The sequence below is a fragment of the Ursus maritimus genome, unplaced genomic scaffold (genome assembly GCF_017311325.1).
Source record: "Ursus maritimus isolate PB19 unplaced genomic scaffold, ASM1731132v1 scaffold_1, whole genome shotgun sequence".
Lineage (NCBI taxonomy): Eukaryota > Metazoa > Chordata > Mammalia > Carnivora > Ursidae > Ursus > Ursus maritimus.
This window is the reverse complement of record NW_024423343.1, coordinates 37,653,531-37,673,023: the sequence shown is the minus strand read 5'-3', so window position 1 is coordinate 37,673,023 and position 19,493 is coordinate 37,653,531. Positions and strand designations below refer to the sequence as shown.

At 37.7% G+C, this 19,493-nt stretch overlaps 1 protein-coding gene across 6 annotated transcripts in view; it reads left to right on the top strand.

Annotated features, from left to right (window-relative positions):
* The first annotated feature begins 242 nt into the window (after nt 1-242).
* Nucleotides 243-19,493, top strand: part of CCDC150 (coiled-coil domain containing 150) — a 92,713-nt gene continuing 73,462 nt past the window's right edge. For 2 of the 6 annotated variants that reach the window (XM_008687291.2, XM_008687290.2), the window contains exons 1-7: nt 247-487; nt 6,654-6,817; nt 8,352-8,572; nt 8,694-8,872; nt 11,673-11,741; nt 16,976-17,092; nt 17,925-18,054. In XM_008687291.2, coding sequence (XP_008685513.1) covers nt 476-487; nt 6,654-6,817; nt 8,352-8,572; nt 8,694-8,872; nt 11,673-11,741; nt 16,976-17,092; nt 17,925-18,054 — 892 coding nt within the window. In that variant the 5' untranslated portion in view covers nt 247-475. Of the gene's footprint in view, nt 488-6,653; nt 6,818-8,351; nt 8,573-8,693; nt 8,873-11,672; nt 11,742-13,118; nt 13,186-16,975; nt 17,093-17,924; nt 18,055-19,493 lie in introns of those variants that run through there. The other 4 variants (XR_005837954.1, XM_008687293.2, XM_040642535.1 and 1 more) reach the window with 4 other exon arrangements.

The following is a 19,493-nucleotide window of genomic DNA, read 5'->3' as shown; positions in this document are numbered from 1 at the left end:
CTCATGCTCATTAATGAAATCTTTTATTTTCCTATCGTTGAGAAGTTACCTGATACTTTAGTCCTCCTAAAACTAAAGACATTTTCTAATCATGGACTCTCTCCTGTTGCGAAATTACCCAAACGCCCCACGTTTACCCAGGTGAGACCAGTAACTGCAAAGCCGACAGGACAATCGGGAAGGTGAGTGGAAGGAAACTACATATCCCGCCATGCCTCGCACGTGAGCACAATGGAGCCCTGTCGTCATCCGGGTCACGGAGCTGCGCGTTCCGTGCGCGCCGCCGGATTCCGGCCTGGGTGCCGCCCCGGGCGGAGGGCCCTCCTGGGCCGGGAAAACTGCAATTCCAGGCATGCGCTGCCACGGATGCGCCTGCGTACAGGAGCTACCGCGCCGGAGCGGGTTGATTTAAAGCGCTGTGTTAGTTCCATGGAAACCGGCCTTCCTGCTGCGGAACAGAGCTACTGGCGGACAGATGAACTGTGAGGTGAGTCTACCGGCCGTGGAGGGGGTCCCGGGCCTGCGGGAGAGAGTCGGCGGCTCAGCCAAGACCACCGTCCCTTCTTCCTGCTGCCCTCTCATTCTCTTGGCAGAGTTTAGTCTCGCCCTCCAGACCTTAGGACCCTGGTTTATGGCGCTTCTGCGCTGGACGCAGGTGAAAACCGTTTAGGAGCTAAGTTTGCACTGGACTGGCTCCAGCTGAGGGACGGAGGATAGCCTCCAGGGAGGGCCTTCAGATAAGCCCCAATACCTTTTCTTTATATGTTAGGTTGGAGATGATAGATTCTTAGGAAAGCCACTTCGACGTGTTTTGTTTTGTTTTGTTTTTAATTTTTGTCACGAGTTATATTCCCAGATCTGCTTATTAGAATGCAGGTGTCAGCAATTGGCATTCGTTCGTTGAGGTTTTCCCAGTACCTGGCACACGTGCTAGAACAGAAGAGATGTTCGTTCATTTTTTGTTGCGTTTTCCGTTTGTTTGCCAGCCACAGTGCCCCATGCACTGTGCTAAGCTCTGAAGACAGGGAGAGATTAATCTGACAGTACTGCGGAGAACTCAGCCTAGCTTGAACACCCACACACTCCTCATGTCCCCGACTTGTTAATGGTGGCGCACCCAGGACTAGGTCCCTGAATCCTTTCTGTTCTCTGTTAGCCAGTCTTGTGGCTTTGCAAGTGGCATGTATGTTGACAATTCCAAAATTTATATCGCCAGCTCACACTTCTTCCCTGAACTCCGAATTAACAAGTTCAGTCTTGTATTGGTCATCTTACCTGTTTTAAATTTAACATTTCCAAAACAACTCAATCTTTGCCCTAAAATGAATTCTTCTGACAGGCTTCCATTGTCTCAATTAATGGCAACACCATCCTTCCAATTGTTTCCTTGCTCTCGTATTTCATATCTAATCTATCAGCAAAACCAATCTTTAAAACATATCTGGACTGTGACCGCTTCTTACTATTCTGCTGCTATCACCCCATCCTAGCCAGTGGCACCTCCTGCCTGGATTATTGTAGCAGCTTCCCAACTGGTCTTTCTACCTCTGTGGTTGTTGTCCTACCCTTGTGGGAGGGTATCCAGAGTGATCCAGTTAAAAGGTAAGTTACATCACAGCACTCCTTTCTACACCGTCCAATGGCTCTGAGAGTCACTGAGAGTAAAAGCCAAAACTTTACAATAGCCTTTAAGGCCTGATGTGATCTGGTCCCTTTATTACCCTCTGACCTCACCTTCTATAGTTCTCCCCTTAACTTACTCCTCTCCAGCCAGACCTCCTTACTGTTTGTAAGGATCTTTGTACTCCCTGTTTACTCTTTCTGGACTTTTCAAAGTCACCTGGCTTTTACTAGTATATTACTTCAGACATTGGTCTTATTCATGCCATCCTTACAATGAGGTAACCTACTTAGGAGCTCCATAGAAATACTCTCCCTAAATACAGAGACAGAATTGTATTAATTTGATAATGATACATTTATGAAAGTAGCTATCAATGCACTTTTTTGAAACTAAAAGTTTATATGTTAGTATTTTTATTATTGTTACAATCAAGCATCAGGCCTTGAGTTCAAGACTATATTCAATGATATTTGCACCTTTTCAAAAACAGCAAAGCACGCATAAGTCAAGCCATAGTCTCTTTGCTGCAATATTAGCAATTAGAGCTAGATTCTTTTCTTGCAGGATTGTACTTCTTAGACTACGAGCTTTTGAGCTATGGCTTCTGAGGATCTGCCAAGTGGCCGGTGGACTCTGGGGGGGGGCCTGCCAGATGAGGGAGGACAGGCAGGGGTATGAGTAACTGCAGTGAAAATGAGAATCTCTCCTGACTCAACAGATTACCTGGATCCCAGGTAGTTACCTCACTCTTCCTTTAACAGGCTCCCAGATATCCCGGGAATCTCCTGGTGGATATTAAGGCTGTCTTGCTCTTGTTAGTCATCTATTGCTTCCTTCCTTGCTTCCTCAGGCTCTCCTGACCTTGACATTTTTCCCCCCATTGCAATGGAGGTTTGTGGCGGGATGGTTTTCAGTTAATCCTGGGACCTGTTTTTAACCTCCAAAGGGTAGATTGGCTTTTTTAGTTTTCCAATCAACTTCTTGGATGACTTGCACGTGTTCATCAGTGATTCACTAAGGATATTTCGAGAACACCGCCATGTTCACTTAGAAGATTTATCCCCTGCCCACCATCAGTCTGTCCCAAGCACCTCACTCTTCCCTTCCTTAGGGTGAATTTTCTGTAAATCTCCTCCCCCTTAGAGGCTGGGGGCCAAGTTTGTTCCTTCTTTTTCTTCAAGTATTCTTTCCAGGAGCCTGAATGGCTCCAGTGTAGCTCAGGTTCAGGTGGGCATGAATGATGATGAGAATCAAATTCTTACTCAAATATATATAGACTTTCTTTTTTTTGTTGTTAGAAAAAAAAAAAGAATTTAATTTGGTTTTAAATTTTGCTTTTATGGCTGAAAGTGCACACATACCGTAAAGTAAATGTGAACATTTTATACATATCATAGGTACCTTAGGGAAATAGTAGCAAAACTGTGACATTTCAACAATTACAGGAAAAAATTTTAGATGGGAATCTGTATCCCATTCAAAATATGTGGAAAATTTGTGTTCCATTTCCCGTATTTTTTCCCCTAAAATGGACTAATGTTTGTATTAGTATTTTATGCTTGGTTTTTGATATAAATTAATAGAGGCCATCCTTTATATTATAACCAGCTACCTCAGCCTTACAAGTTGCCAGGGAAATTGTCCTCTTTCGCACCTCTGGCAGTGTTCCTTTCTTTTACCACTTCCTTCTACTTGTTTCTCCACCAACTATTGCCTGGGGCTACTGTGTTTCATGAATGTTTTTGTTGCAAACACCAGAAAAATATGACTAACACAAAAAGCAAAAGTTTATTTTTCTCAAATAAGCAGAGGTTGGATGTTATTAGTTTTGCCAAAAAAAAAAAAAAAAAAAGGTTAATCTGAACTTCTCTGGCCTTTTCTTTGTTTTTCTCAGATGCTGGTGATCCCTGGCTCTTTGTTTGTATCTAAAAGTGAGGCATTTAATGGCTGACTGAAAGAGAGCTCTCAGAGCGCTGGGCCTCATATGGGGAAGTAAAGGACCGGTGCCATCATTTCAGTTTTTTCTATCAGAAAAACGAAAGACTTCCCAGAAGCTCCTTGCAAACTTTTTGCCTAAAGTCTCATTGGCCAGAATGTGTCACATGCCTGTGCCAGCTGCAAGGGAGGCTGGGGACATGAACTTTTCAGCTTTTATAGAGAGAACAAAGGAGCCAACTCTGTCTACCCCAAACCTCATTAAACCCTTCACATTTTCTCCCCACTTCAAACCTGGTTTATTTCTAGGTGGGCAGTAACAACACAGCAGGTGATAGAAAATGGAATGGAGGGTAAATCCATGTGGTGTTTCTCCGTTGTTACCCTTCCATTTTCTCCCCACTCCACACTATTGATGGTTCCCCCAAGCCTAACCCTGGTTTCATGGAGGCCTTTCCTTCTATTACCTGAGGAACACTATCCTGGTACATACAGTAATATGAGCAGGAGTCTCCAAATCTGGCTTTTTTTCAGAAACACAGATGAAACTTTCTTCAAATCTTTGTATATCCAAAGACTCTGTTACTGTCTATATATACCTTTGTCTTTCTCTTTAGGAAATTTTGAAAGCATAGAAGGAAATTAATAATAGCTTCTTTGCCCCCATGTCCTTAAGCTGATCATTATCAGAAACTCTTTTAACAAATTCAGATTATATGTGTCAGAAATGCTTTCTGTTTCATAGAAAAGACTAAAAGAGAGAAATCCTGGTCAGAAGCACTAAAATAAGAGTAAGAAGAAAATTTGTACCCTTTGACCTATATCATTCCATTTCCTCCTCCCTTCAGCTCATTCTATTCTGTTTCTATGAAATCAACCTTTTTTTTTATTTCCACATATAAATGATATCAGACAATATTTTTCTTGCTCTGTCTGAGTCATTTCACATAGCATAATGCCCTCTAGATTGTCAGTGGCAGGGTTTTCTTTCTTTTTATGGTTGAATAATATTTTATATATATTTGTCTATTCATCAAATGGACATTCATCTCTTCAAGGACATTTAGGTTGTTTCTCTATCTTGGCTGTTGTGCATAATGCTGCACTGAACATGACTGAGCAGGTTCCTCTTCGAGATCCTGTCTTTGGTTCCTTTGGATATACAAAGGAGTGGGATTGCTGGATCATATGAAGTTCTATTTTTAATTTTTTGAGGAACTTTGATATTTTCCATAATGGCTGTGCTATTTTATATTCCCACCAACAGTGTATGAGGTTCACTTTTCTCCACATCTTCACCAACATTTGCTATCTGTCTTTTTGAGAATAGCTTTCCTAACAGGTGAGTTGATATCTCGTGGTGGTTTTGATTTGCATTTCCCTGGAGATTAGTGATGTTGAGCACCTTTTCATTTATATATTGGCCATCTGTATGTTGTCTTTGGAGAAAATGTTCAGGTCCTCTGCCTATTTTTTTAATTTAGTTTCTTTGCTTTTTTGCTATTGAGTTATATGAGTTCTTTATATATTTTGGACATTAACCCCTTATCAGATCTGTGGTATGCAATTATTTACTACCATTCTGTAGGTTACCTTTTCAAATAAGTTCTGAGGATCTAATGTACAGCGTGTATGTAGATAATATGTTATCTAGTAATATGTTGTATAGTTGAGAGTTGTGAGAGTAGATCTTAAGCATTGTTACTGCACGTCGGCACACACAAAACACACACAAAGTTAACTACATTATCTATGTGGGGTGATGAATGTGTTAATTATCTGGGCTTGGTAACCATTCTATAGTGTATGTGTATATCAAATCATCACATTGTACACCTTAAATACATACAATTATTCCTCAGTAAAGTTAAAAAAAAAAAAAAAAGAGCAACTAGGCCATTCTCTGGGACCTGTTGGGGGGAGATAAAAGGTGATTGGAGAGCTATTTCAAGATGAAGAAATGTTCTTAATATTGGCAAGAAGCTCAGTCTTTTCACTGCCCCCCATCATGCTTCTTGCCCCCTTAAATCCTGCCATCAGTTTTCCCATTTCTCTAATTCTTGCCTTGAGTGATGGAGACTACTTTCAGTTACTTGGACCTGAAGTAGTCACCACTTCCACTGCCTGGGTGGTGAGGGGAAGAGAGGTATCTGATTATACAGCAAAGGGAGAAGAAAAAATGTGTTCCTAATATCCAAAGTGGGATCTTTGTGAACCTGTTTCCATAGGAACACTGTTTCTAGTAATGGTTAAGGTTTTACAGTCTGGTTAGTATAGAAATGTGTACACAGGTTGGAGTTACAGGAAAATGTCCTTAAAGTTTCTTTCCCCAATGACCTTGTCATTGAACCTTGGGTCCATGTTTCAACTATACGTTGGGACTGCTTCTTCTATGCTAATTCTGCCTAATTCTGTCACTAATATTTCAAAAAGTACTCTTACACAGTTTTGGGAAAGAAGTCTGAAAATTTTATGTCAATAGCTATAGAAGAGTCTTTGCTAGGCTATGAAGTTAAGTTTGCAAATTGTTTTTTAAAATCACTGCTTCAATGTAGTTGGTGAATTTGTATTACAACAGTGCTCAGAAGTCTAATATAGAATGTTTTTTCTGAAAGCTTGGTTGGAATATATTAAATTGATGATGGCTAGTAATGAAAGAAATACTAATTCTTTTGGCCAAGTCATAGGTCCTAGTATGTGTCTAATAGTAGCAGATAGGATAGACTAGATTATGATGCGATAACAAACTATCCAACAATCTCAGTGGCTTTTAACAACATAACTTTATTGCCCACTCACACTGGATGTTATGGATGGGTCATAACTCTGCTTCATGTCTTCTTCACTCTGGGATCTTGGCACACGAATCCAGCCCTATCTGGGTTGTTGCTCATGTCATGGAGAGGACAAAGGAGATGATGAATGACAAGTTGGCTCTTACAGTTTCCACCCACATTAAATTGACCAAAGCAAGACACGTGGCCATTCCTGATCTCAACAGGACAGGGATGTGTAATTCTCCCACAAGAAGGGACAGTGACGATTTTGAACCATAACAGAACCTACTATACTAATATTGTGACTTTAATCTCAGGTGCGTATGGAAACTACAGTGTCCAGACCGGTCCTCTCTCCAACCCACATCAATGCTACGGCTTCTGAAACATTCACGGTACTTCAGGAAAGGATGAGAATAGTTGAGGAACAGACCAGTTCTCTGAGGGATGACCTAATAATGTTGGACTTTGGTGAAAAAAGGTAACAAATAGAAAATGAACTAGATCTTTGTAGGTTGAAGAATTCTTAGGAGTCGTAGTGCAGATGGTTTGGCAGATGAAATATACGTATTTATAAAATAATTGAGAAAAAACAGTTTCCATTTGAACATTAGTTAGAAAATATTTGTGAGGGGCGCCTGGGTGGCACAGCGGTTAAGCGTCTGCCTTCGGCTCAGGGCGTGATCCCAGCGTTATGGGATCGAGCCCCACGTCAGGCTCCTCCGCTATGAGCCTGCTTCTTCCTCTCCCACTCCCCCTGCTTGTGTTCCCTCTCTCGCTGGCTGTCTCTATCTCTGTCGAATAAATAAATAAAATCTTTAAAAAAAAAAAAAAGAAAGAAAAAAAAAGAAAATATTTGTGAGATAGAGTTGTCATTCTGTAATAGAGCTACTACCACTATTCCCCTGAATAGATATTTATTTAAAGTGAGGAGGTGGGTGGGGGAATGGGGTAATTGGGTGATGGGCATTAAGAAGGGCATGGGCTGTAATGAGCATTGGGCATTATAGGCAACTGATGAAACCCTGAACTCTACCTCTGAAACTAATAATACACTATATGTTGATTAATTGAATTCAAATAAAATAAAATTTTAAAAATGTGTTAAGTACACAAACTTTGATATCCTGTTCACCTTCAAAACTTAATTGAAAACAAACATGGAATGTTTGTATAATTAGAAAAAATTTTGTTCTTATTTTTCAAATCAAAAATAGACTTTGGTATTAGTTTAAGTGAACATCTAAACTTGATTCATGCCATTTATATGGTCTTCATTTTCTTTCCCCAGATTTATTGTAAATTAAAAGAAAGGTTTTAAGTCTTTAAAAAAGTTTCATAGTTTAGAATGAGGTACTCAAAAAAACCCACAAAAAACAAAAAAAACCTTCTTTTCCCCTTGGCTAAAGAAGGTATTGCCGTTAAAAGTTGGATTATTAATGGCCTGAGGAATCTGGGTGCTTAAGCAGCCAATATCAAATTTGCTGGTGTGATTTTCTTTAAGATTACAATGTATTTCCTTAGTGTCTCTCACGAAAACCTAAAATTATAGTTGGTATTATAGCATCCATAGAATGAATAGTTCTTCAGTAGCTAAAGATTAAATTTGTAAAGATGCTGAGTATGTTAGAATAAAGTAGAAATGTTTATTATGACCTTGTTTAAAAAATTTTCTAAAAATATGTGAATATATTGACTCCGTGCTAACTTTAATTCTTAGTTTATAATGATAGGTTTAGCATTTAACATGTTTTATGTACCACATAAAAGTTTACAAAAAATTCAAATTAAAAGAAACAACTGTTATAAAGTCAGTGGTCTTTATCCATCCGACATTAGTCTCATCCTCTTTACCTAATTGTGCTTTCTGTATTTAAATTTGGAGAAGCTAACAGATGCTTAACTAAGGAATCTAATTTTTATTCTTGGTAAAAATGTTACATTGACCTGATGATTGGGATTACCATAGTACACATTGCATTACATAATATTGTTAAATTGGGATCTTCGTCCAGAGGCCAACTGGAAACTCCAAAATGTTTAGAAGAGCCTGTGAGCCAGAACATCATTAGTCCTATTCAGAACGAAATGATTTGTTCAGGAAAACCAGATATTCTGTGGAAGAACTGTGAGTTTCTGGTGAATCGAATGTGCCGTCTGGAAAGCCTCATCCAGTCCTTGAAGATGAACATCTTTCGTCTGCAAACTGAAAAGGATTTGAATCCACAGAAAACAGGTACAGAGAGAAGAGTATCATCAGAAATTAGGTCCTGTATGGGTGCTTAATGAGTTTATGATTCTTTTCCTTTCCTGACCTCCTTTCAACCGTTCCATGACCCGCCTGTGCTGTTGGGTAGCTTTTCTGAAAGATCGACTGAATGCAATACAGGAGGAGCATTCCAGGGACCTGAAGCTGTTGCATCTTGAAGTAATGAATTTGCGCCAGCAACTAAGAGATGTAAAAGAGGAAGAAGACAAGGCACAAGAGGAAGTGCAAAGGTTGACTGCCACGCTGGAGATTGCCTCAGAGACAAAGGTTTGAATCCAGATTTCTGAAATACTGGTTCACTGTTATCTGCTAACGGGAGGAGGCAACAGACCCACAAAATTGACTTTAAAATTGGTGATGTGATGTGAGGATTGACATCTCAAAGTTACCTACATTGATAACCTTAACTATTGTGTACTGTCAGTAATGTGGTATTTATAGAGCCCTTACCCTGTACGCATGAGAGTGAGAATTCAAAGGTATGAGGTAGAGTCTCTGCTCTTCCAAGAGCTTATGTGCTATCTGGGAGAACAAGGAATAGCATGAAAAATTAAATAGAGAAAAAATAAGGGCATAGGAAATGTTAAAGGACAGTGTAAGACAATAAGTGAACATTGACATGTGTTTTGTGTTCAGGTGGGTTTGAGAGGGTGGGTATGCCCTATCTAGAGTAGATTAGGGTAGGCTTCAAGGAAGAGCTAAGACATGAGCTGAACTTTCAGAAGGCAAAGTAGACAGGTGAGGACACACAGAGGTAGGAAAGAAGATAGAGTAGGGTGATAAACTGACAATTTTGTTCTCCCTCCGTGGGCCAGGCAGTACAGTAGATGGTCAACATGTTATTTTGTTTAATTTTTGAAAACCTAAATTGTCCCCATTTTAGTAATAAGAGCATTGGGCCCCAGAGAGAATCATTTCTCTAAGATCACACTTCCCTGTTTTCTTCCCATTACCCAGGTTTGAACTTCGATATTTCCACTGGTACAGTTAGAGGAAATGCATAAACTTAGATGCATGACAGGAATGACAGGATTTTGGGGAGCAAATAAATTGGAAATTAGCTAGGGATCACATTATAGAGGATTTCAAAATCAAGAATAATCGATAGTTGGGCTTGATACTGTGGGGGTGATTATAATTTTTGATAAGGAAGTGACACAGCGAAAACAGGAAAACTAATCTGGCAGTAGTGTAGGGTTTGGGGAAGCCAGAAACCATTGCATGATTTGAGGCACAAGCCTTATTAGTTCTGACTTCTGGTGGCATTTTGAAAAGAAAGAGGGATGTTTTACGAAGAAAGATATGCTAGAATATGGTGCTGGACAAGAGCTGAGTATAGGTAAGAAGGCAAAGATGACTGAGGTTTTACATCTTGGCTTATGGTGCCGTTAATAGTGATATAAAAGAGAATAAATGGTGAAAACTGTATTTTTGATCCTCAGCTCCTAAGCACAGATAATATTTGAGACAAGAAGAGAGTGAAAAAAATAGGAATATACTCTGTAAGAGAAAGTTCTATCAATTACCAGTTTCTCTCATTTTTGAATTTTACATACAAAGTGAGTATCTTTGGGGCACCTGGGTGGCTCAGTCAGTTAAGCATCCGTCTCTTGGCTTCAGCTCAGGTCATGATCTCATGGGTTGTGAGACTGAGCCCTGTCTGGGCTCCACGCTGAGCTGGGGGTCTGCTTGAAGATTCTCTCCCTCTGCCCCTCCCCCAACTCACGCATGCACATTCATTTTCTCTCTCTCTCAAATCTTTTTTTTAATATAAATTCAATTAACATAGTGTATTATTAGTTTCAGAGGTAGAGTTCAGTGATTCATCAGTTGTATATAACACCCAGTGCTCATTATATCATGTGCCTTCCTTAATGTCCATCACCCAGTTACCCCATCCCCCTACACACTTCCCCTCCAGCAACCCTCAGTTTGTTTCCTAAGAGTCTCTTATGGTTTTTCCCTCTCTGATTTTGTCTTATTTTTCCTTCCCTTCCCCTATGTTCATCTGTTTTGTTTCTTAAATTCCACATATGAGTGAAATCATATGATAATTGTCTTTCTCTGATTGACTTATTTTGCTTAGCATAATACCCTCTAGTTCTATCCACTTCATTGCAAATGGCAAGATTTCAATCTTTTGATGGCTGAGTAATATTCCATTGTATATTTATACCATATCTTCTTTATCCCTTAATCTGTCAATGGACATTTGGGCTCTTTCCATAGTTTGGCTGTTGTGGACATTACTGCTATAAACATTGGGGTGCAGGTGCCCCTTTGATCACTATGTTTGTGTGCTTTGGGTAAATACTTAGTAGTGCAATTGCTGGGTCACAGGGTAGCTCCATTTTTAACTTTACGAGGAACCTCCATATTGTTTTCCAGAGTGGCTGCACCAGTTTGCATTCCCACCAGCAGTGTAAGAGGGTTCCCCTTTCTCTGCATCCTCGCCAACATCTGTCGTTTCCTGACTTGTTAATTTTAGCAATTCTGACTGGTGTGAGGTAGTATCTCATTATAGTTTTGATTTGTATTTCCTTGATGCTGAGTGATGTCGAGCATCTTTTTGTGTGTCTACTGGCCATTTGTATTCGTCTTTGGAGAAATGTCTGTTCATGTTTCTGCCCATTATTTTATTTTTGCATGTTGAGTTTGATAAGTTCTTTATAGATTTTCGATACTAGCCCTTTATCTGATAAGACATTTGCAGACACCCTCTCCCATTCCGTCAGTTGTCTTTTGGTTTTGTTGACTGTTTTCATTGCTGTGCAAGAGCTTTTTATCTTTATGAAGTCCCAATAGTTCATTAAAATAAATAAATCTTTTTAAAAAATAAAAATAAAAGGGAAAATAATAGAAGTCATTAACCGAAGTAATAAAATAACTTTCTTTTTAAATATCTCATTGTAATAATTATTTCAGACTCAAAATAAGTTTTTATAACCATATTCAGATTAGCATTTATTGGTTGCTAGAAAAAAGTCTAGATTTGAACTGATATGCCTATGGACAGTTTCTTTCTTCATTTCAGATTATTTAGAACCTTTTCTCCTTGTACTTTTAGAAGAATGCAGTCATTATTGAAGAGGAATTGAAGACCACAAAACGTAAAATGAACCTGAAAATTCAGGAGGTAAGATAAAAAAAGGTTCTGGAGGGTGGAGGGGGCGTTGGAATTGCTGAGGGAAAGTCAAGAAAGTAGAAAGAATGAAAAACTTTGAAGAAGAAAATATGTTACTGTGGAGTAGGAAGATTTTAAAAATATGCCACGTGAAATTCAAGTGAAAGAGGCTACCCTTATTTGACATTAAGAGTTCCTTTTGCCTCAATACGACCATACAACCAGAAATAGAGTAAGTACTTTGTGAGCCAGGAAGGGAATTAGTTACCACAAAGTTTATAATGCTAGAGCTAAATGAACACCTTCATACAAAGACCTTTTAAACTAAAGCTGTGTTTAAAACAAAAAGCTTTTAATAAGCCTGCTCATCTAATTTTACCTTGAAACCTCCATCTCAGCCTAAGTTTTAGTAGATAACAGATTGGGAATTGTGAAGTAGGTGGCTGCTAAAAGTTGCTGGACTAAAAATTGGCAGCTGAAAACAGTGAAAGAATCAGGAGAATTAGTAATCCAACACACCCTGGCCTAAAAACCTCACTATTCCCTGACAGAATAATCATTGATGTTCATCTGAATCAAAAGGATCCAAATTATATTTAAAATACTCTATTATATAAAACAAAGAAGTAGATATACTTTTAAAGAAAATTCGCATGCAAAATTACTTTTTAAGTTATGATTTTTCGTGCATAAGTTGTTAAGTATAGCTATCTGGAAAATTCTCTCATGTACTTTATTTGCCTGTAACTACCGATAAAAGCATGATTTTTCATAGTTAGAATGTATTACATTTCATGTATTTTTTTTTTTTACTTTTTAGATATTTTAGTAGACTACTTTTTTAGAGTTTTACATTTATAGAAAAATTACACAGAAAACAGTTCTCATAAACCTACTCTCCCCATTCCTCCAGGTTCCCCTATTATATTAGGTACATTTGTTAAATTTGATGAACTAGTATTGCTCATAAATAAATTGATAAATCATTATTAGCTAAAGTCCACAGTTTATATTAAGATTCACCTTTTGTTCATTACATTATCTTACAGAACAGTATCACTGCCCTAAAAATGCTCTGTGCTCCATACACCCATCCCTTCCCTCCTCTCTTCCTGAGCCCCTGGCAACCACTGATCTTTTCAGTGTCTGTAGTTTTGTTATAGTTGGAATGATTCAGCGTGTGGTTGTTGTGGACTGGCTTCTTTCACTTAGCATATGTATTTAACATACCTCCAAGCCTTGTCATGGTGTGGTAACTCATTTTATTGTTAAACAATATTCCATTGTATGGATGTACCACAGTTTATCCATTCATCTATTGAAGAACATCTTGGTTGCTTCTGAGCTTTGGCAATTGCGAATAAAGCTGCTGTAAACATTCATATGCAGGTTTTTGTGTGGACATGTTATCTACTCATTTGGATAAATACCTAGAGCACAATTGCTGGATCATCTGGTAAGCTTTTGTTTACCTTTGTAACTGCCAACCTGTCTTAAAAAATGGCTGTACCATTTTGCATTCACACCAACAATGAATGAGTTCCTGTTGCTCCACATTCTCATCAGCATGTTGTCTTGTCAGTGTTTTGAACTTTTGCCATTCTAATATGTGTGTAGTGTTTTAATTATAATTCCCTAATGACACATGATATTGAATATCTTTTTATATGCTTATTTGCCATCTGTATATCTCATTGGGTGAGGTGTCTGTTAGATACTATGCTAATTTTGTAATGGGTTGTTTGTTTTCTTATGTTGAGTTTAAAGAGTTCTTTGTATATTTTGGATACTAGTCCTTGATCAAATACATGTTTTGCAATTTTTTTCTCCATTCTTTAGCTTATCTTTTGCAGAGCAGAAGCTTTTAATTTTAATGAAGTCCAACTTATTAATTTTTTCTTTCAGGGATTGTACTTTCAGTGTTATAGGTTATCACCAAATCCAAGGTCACCAGGATTTTTCTCCTGTGGTTTTTTTTAGAAGGCTTATAGTTTGGCATTTTACATTTAGATAAATGATACGTTGTGAATTAATGATGTGAGGTCTGTATCTAGATTCTGTGTGTGTGTGTGTGTGTATGTGTGTCCAGTTTTTCCAGCACCATTGGAAAGTCTTAATTCTGAGTGCTGTGATAAAATCTTGAATTTTTTATTGAACCCTGTCAAGGACCTGTAGAAGGACTGTCCTAATCAAAATACATTTTGGTATTCAAACAGAAAGGATGTATTAGTTTGCTAGGGCTTCAGTACAAATTGCCACAGACTGGGTGGCTTAAACAACAGAAATTTCTTATAGTTCTGGAGATTTGAAGTCCAAGATCAAGATGTCAGCAGATTTTTTTCTCCTGAGGCTTCTCTTCTTGACCTGCGCATGGCTGCCTTCACATGGTCCTCACGTGGTCTTTGCTTTGTGTGTGCACATCCCTTGTATATTTATGTGTCCTAGTTTCCTTCTCTTATAAGGACATCATTCGGGTTGGATTAGGACCCACCCTAACAGCATCCTTATAGCTTATTACCTCTTTAAAGGCCCTATCTCCAAGTACAGTTGTATTTTACTGGGGTTAGAGCTGCAACGTTATATTTTTGGGGAATACAATTCAGCCCATATAAGGGGGCTGTATAAAGACAGAATAAATGTGGTATATATCTTCCTAAGAGGTAGGAAATATATATAAAATCTGGTTCTGATAAACATAAAACTGGTTGCTTTTAATAATGCTTCAAAAATAAATACCTCAGTAGTATAATTATCAAAGATTCCTCTATAAAGGTTTAAATCGTATCTCAAGGACATTATATTATACAATTTGATCCAGAGCTTAGAAAAATATAGTAAGCTACTCTGTATTACAAAGTAATTATAATCTGATACTGTAGATAGTATTAGATTATTAATACAGCCAAAAATAAAAACTATGGTTCATCCTGAAATAAAATTGTAATACTTATAATGATGAGAAAGGATGAGGAAGGAATTTCTAAACTTGAAGGAAAAGAATCATAAAAAGTTCAATAGATTTGAACAAATAAGAATTAAAAATTCTAAAAAAAAAAAAAGGCAAAAAACAAAACTAGTAAAACCTAGCAAAACTAGATAGAGTTAATAATCTTTCCTTTTAAAGAACTTGAAAGCGACTAAAACAACAACAAAAAAAACAACCCCCAAAAAACAGTGGTCAACGAACAATTCAAAAAAATATGTAATAGCTCAGAAAATATATAGAGCTAATAACCATATTAGAAAAATGTTTAATCTCATTAGTAACCAAAGAAATGAAAAGCTGTCAAGATGTGTTGTTTTTAATTTATTAGCAAAGATTTAAGAAAGCAACAATACATAGTACTGATGGGATTTATTCTAATACTACTGATAGACTAAAATTGGAAGGAAGATTATATACCAAATTTATCGAAAGTCTAAACATTATTAAACCTTTAACCTAGTGATTCCTCTTGTAGGAATCTATCATAAGGAAATAGAAATGCAAAGAAAGATTTATTCACAGGCATGTTCAGCAGAACAATATTTAGAATAGTGAAAAACTGGAAAAACCTCAAACTTTGTTATTAGAGGTATGATTAAAAATAGAACATTTGCAAAATGGGCTTTCGTGTAACAGTTTCATGCCAACACACTTCATGTCTTTCAACTTTTTAAAAAGTTTTTAAACATAATATATATCATCCATAGAGAAAACACATGTAAAATATATATGTATAGAGAAAACATATGTAAAATATGTATGTACAATTAAGGAAAAGAGCTATAAAGTGTCCTTTTATGTCATCTTCACTGGGGCTTAAAAACAGAATTTCTTTCAAGTTAACATCACTTCATAAAAGGGATAGTATCCTGCAATTCCCATTTAAGTTTGGAAGGATCTCTTTACCTCATGAGAAAAGAGATTCTTTTTTATATCTTTATCTAACTGATCGTCATTTCTTGAGAGAAACAAGGTTAGTGTACCCCAATTTTTTTTTTTTTTTAAAGATTTTATTTATTTATTTGACAGAGATAGAGACAGCCAGCGAGAGAGGGAACACAAGCAGGGGGAGTGGAAGAGAAAGAAGCAGGCTCATAGCGGAGGAGCCTGATTTGGGGCTCGATCCCATAATGCCGGGATCACGCCCTGAGCCAAAGGCAGACGCTTAACCGCTGTGCCACCCAGGCGCCCCAGTGTACCCCAATTCTTGAGTGGTAGTTTTATCCACTACTTAAGAGTTTCTTCATTATTTCTTTAGACCTTCAAAGCAGAATTGGAACAGCTTTCAAAGGTTTGTTTATAATCCTATGGGATAAAAATTATTTAAAAAAAGGGAGATGAAGTAATCAAAGAAAAATAGAAGTTAAAAATGAAAGAAAATACAGAAAGTACATATATACTGAGGTGTGATATTACTGTTTTTCAGCCTTCTTTTTGACAAGTCTATTGTGAGACATCCATTTTTTACTGTAACACCATACATAAATTATATACACAAACATTTCATGAAGCATTACTTACCCTATTACATGCTGTGTGCGCTGATATTTTTTCTCTTTTTCTTTTTTTAATAATATTTTTTTATTATATTATGTTAGTCACCATACAGTACATCCCTGGTTTCTGATGTAAAGTTCGATGATTCATTAGTTGTGTATAACACCCAGTGCACCATGCAATACGTGCCCTCCTTACTACCCATCACCAGTCTATCACTTTCCCTCACCCCCATCCCCTCTGAAGCCCTCAGTTTGTTTCTCAGAGTCCATAGTCTCTCATGCTTCATTCCCCCTTCTGATTACCCCCCCTTTCTTTATCCCTTTCTTCCCCTACCAGTCTTCTTAGTTCTTATGTTCCATAGATGAGAGAAACCATATGATAATTGTCTTTTTCTGCTTGACTTATTTCACTTAGCATTATCTCCTCCAGTGCTGTCCATGAATTAACTTAACCAGAGACGTAAAGGATCTTTATTTTTTTTCCCCTTTTGAAGTGCTGATTGCAACTTACTAACGTGTCTTGACCCACAGTTTTGGAAAAAAAACTTACACAATGGGAAGACAAGGGCAACAGATTTGAGTCTTCATTTCTTAGTAGTTTATCCCACAGGGAGAAACACAAGCTTGTTTCTGAGTAGTCATTAATGAACGAAGAATGGGAGTGAGATGGCATGTCTGGTAAACTTTTCATGCTGAGTTTGATCTTTGGCAAACTGCTGTCGTGTTCCTTTGGTCTTGCCTAACTGCAACTTGTTCTGTAGCTAAGGAGACAACTGTCTCAGGAGAAGCACCTAAGGGAATCTCTTGAGAAATCTGCATCAGCCATGCTATTCAAAATACAAGAAATGGAATCAACAGTGGAGGTGGAACGGAAACAGGTAGATCTTTCTCTCCTTATGTCAAGGAAGTGAAACCAAAAGAGAAAGCTGATATTTTACCTATAAGTCTTAAGTTTTGCTAATTTTCTCTAGATTTATTAAATTTTTGCCTGTATTATTATTTGAAATACCTACATGTAATTTAGACAATTCAGTTCTAAGTATTCAAGGCAATTAGTTCCAAATTCTAATACCTATGTTTGGATTACATAATCTTTATTTTAACCAATGGCTGTCCTTTATAATAAAACTATAAAAAAGATTCTACTTAAGGAATTTATGTTTTTGTTTTGTTTTTTAAAGATATTTATTTGACAGAGAACACAAAGAGGAGCAGCAGGCAGAGGGAGAGGGAGAAGCAGGCTCCCTCTGAGTAAGGGGCCCGATGTAGGACTCGATCCCAGGACCCTGGGATCACGACCTGAGCCTAAGGCAGACACTTAACCAACTGAGCCACCTAAGCACCCCTACTTAAGGAATTTATAAATGATCCTTTATTGCTATAACTTGTGCTACCAATATGGTAGCTACTAGCCACATACGGCTCTTTAAAGTAGCTTAAATTAAAAAAAATTCAATTCCTCACACACTCTGGCCACGCTTCAAGTACTCAACAGTTACTTGTGACTGGTGCGTGTTGTGTTGGAGAGTGCACAGAAAGTTCTGTGGGAAGGTCCCACTGTAAAACACTGCACCCTGCTGAGATCTTTAACATAGAAACTCCCCTTCTCCCTCCAGTGATGTTAAGATGGGAAATCTGCCTTACATGTGTGCTCTAAGGTAGTTTGGTAGAAATCTTGACCTTACGGAAAGTTTTTCTTACACATTTCAGGTGCAGATTTTACAGCAAAACTGCGTTGCCCTACGCAGCTCTATACAGACCACCCAGGAACTACTGGCGCAGGAGCAACAGAAAAAAGGAGAGTTGGAGACTTCAATCTCACAGCTCAAGTCTGATCTAAGTATGAAAATAGATGCTAAAAATTACATTTCTGTTAGTTTTTTTGAGATTTCATGCAAAAACTCTTAAGATCCAAAATTCTTGAAGAGGCCATTGTTACTGAGATTTACCACAGGACCGAATGTAAAAAATTGATTGCCTTTTTGTCTGTGGCACTGAAAAAAAAAAAAGTTGGTAATAAAATAGAATTTGATCCTCTTAACTGTAAACTATTCTGTATTTAAATTCTTTCTCAGGTTTATTTAAGTGTTTGTGGACTTGGGGACATTGGGTTTCTAGAAATCTAGATGGACTTTTGGATAAAAGGACATTAATAAGGAAATAAGGCCTTTAATACTTGCTAACCTGATTCTAACCACTTATCATATCAGACTCTCCATTTTTCAGGTTGTCAGTCTATTGACCTGTATTTGTAGCAATGGATGGTTGTAAGTTACCTTAGAGCTTAATGTCCTCATTTTGCAGAGGAGTAAACAGAGTCCTTACAGGTGATTGAGCTAAGACATGGATGAGTCTAGTCGTGATCCCACGTTGTTCAGTCGTGGTTCTTCCAACCCATCAGCCCTTGTCGTGTTTACTGTTGGTAATATACAGTTGTAAAGCAGTTTTCAGCCAGTATCAAATATAGGGATCACAGTGCAGTGCTTCACATGAGTAGCACTTCATGGTTTACCTAGAGGTTTCACACAAACCATCTCATGTAACACACTAAACTACCCGTACTTCCCAAAGTTAAAGCGAATAAATGGTGAAGTGAGACCTGAACCTGTATCTTCTAACTCCCATGCTCCTGCCAGTGCGCCTTCTGTGCTCTGGCTGTAGTGAGGGCAAGGAAATGAAAACTATAAAAAACAGGGAGCAAAGAGTAATCTGTTCAGTGTTTTGTTCTATTGCTTTTAACAGAAAGTACTGTTTTTCCTTATAGTTGTTGAGTAGTGAATTATCTGTGGCGGTCTCACTGATAGTGCCCCAAGCTAATTTTCCATCTTCCTGTGATTGTGTGGCTAGAAAAAATAAATATATTTTATGGTGCTGCCACATTATCTCATTTGACCTTACAACCTTGTGAGAAAGATAAGAAAATATACCCCATTCTATTGAAGAATAAAAAGGTCTGTATCCAAGGACCCACGACAAATAGGATAGCTGGGACTAAAACACAGATCTTTCTATTATAGTAGTAATTTTTTTAATGTTACTTTCTCATTGGATTAATGCTTTAGTTTTGAATTTTGTAAAGAATATGTGGAAGACCATTTAAAAGATGGAAATTACACAGCAGTAATTAAAACTAACACGAGGAAAAGGAAGCCTGTCTGAATACCAACTATATGCTTCATATTGAATAACAGACTGTTTACATGCATGCAATTTGATTACTTTAAGGTACACAGTAATGCTAACTAATTAATAAAAGGAATGCCTCTAGGTATTTGCTTT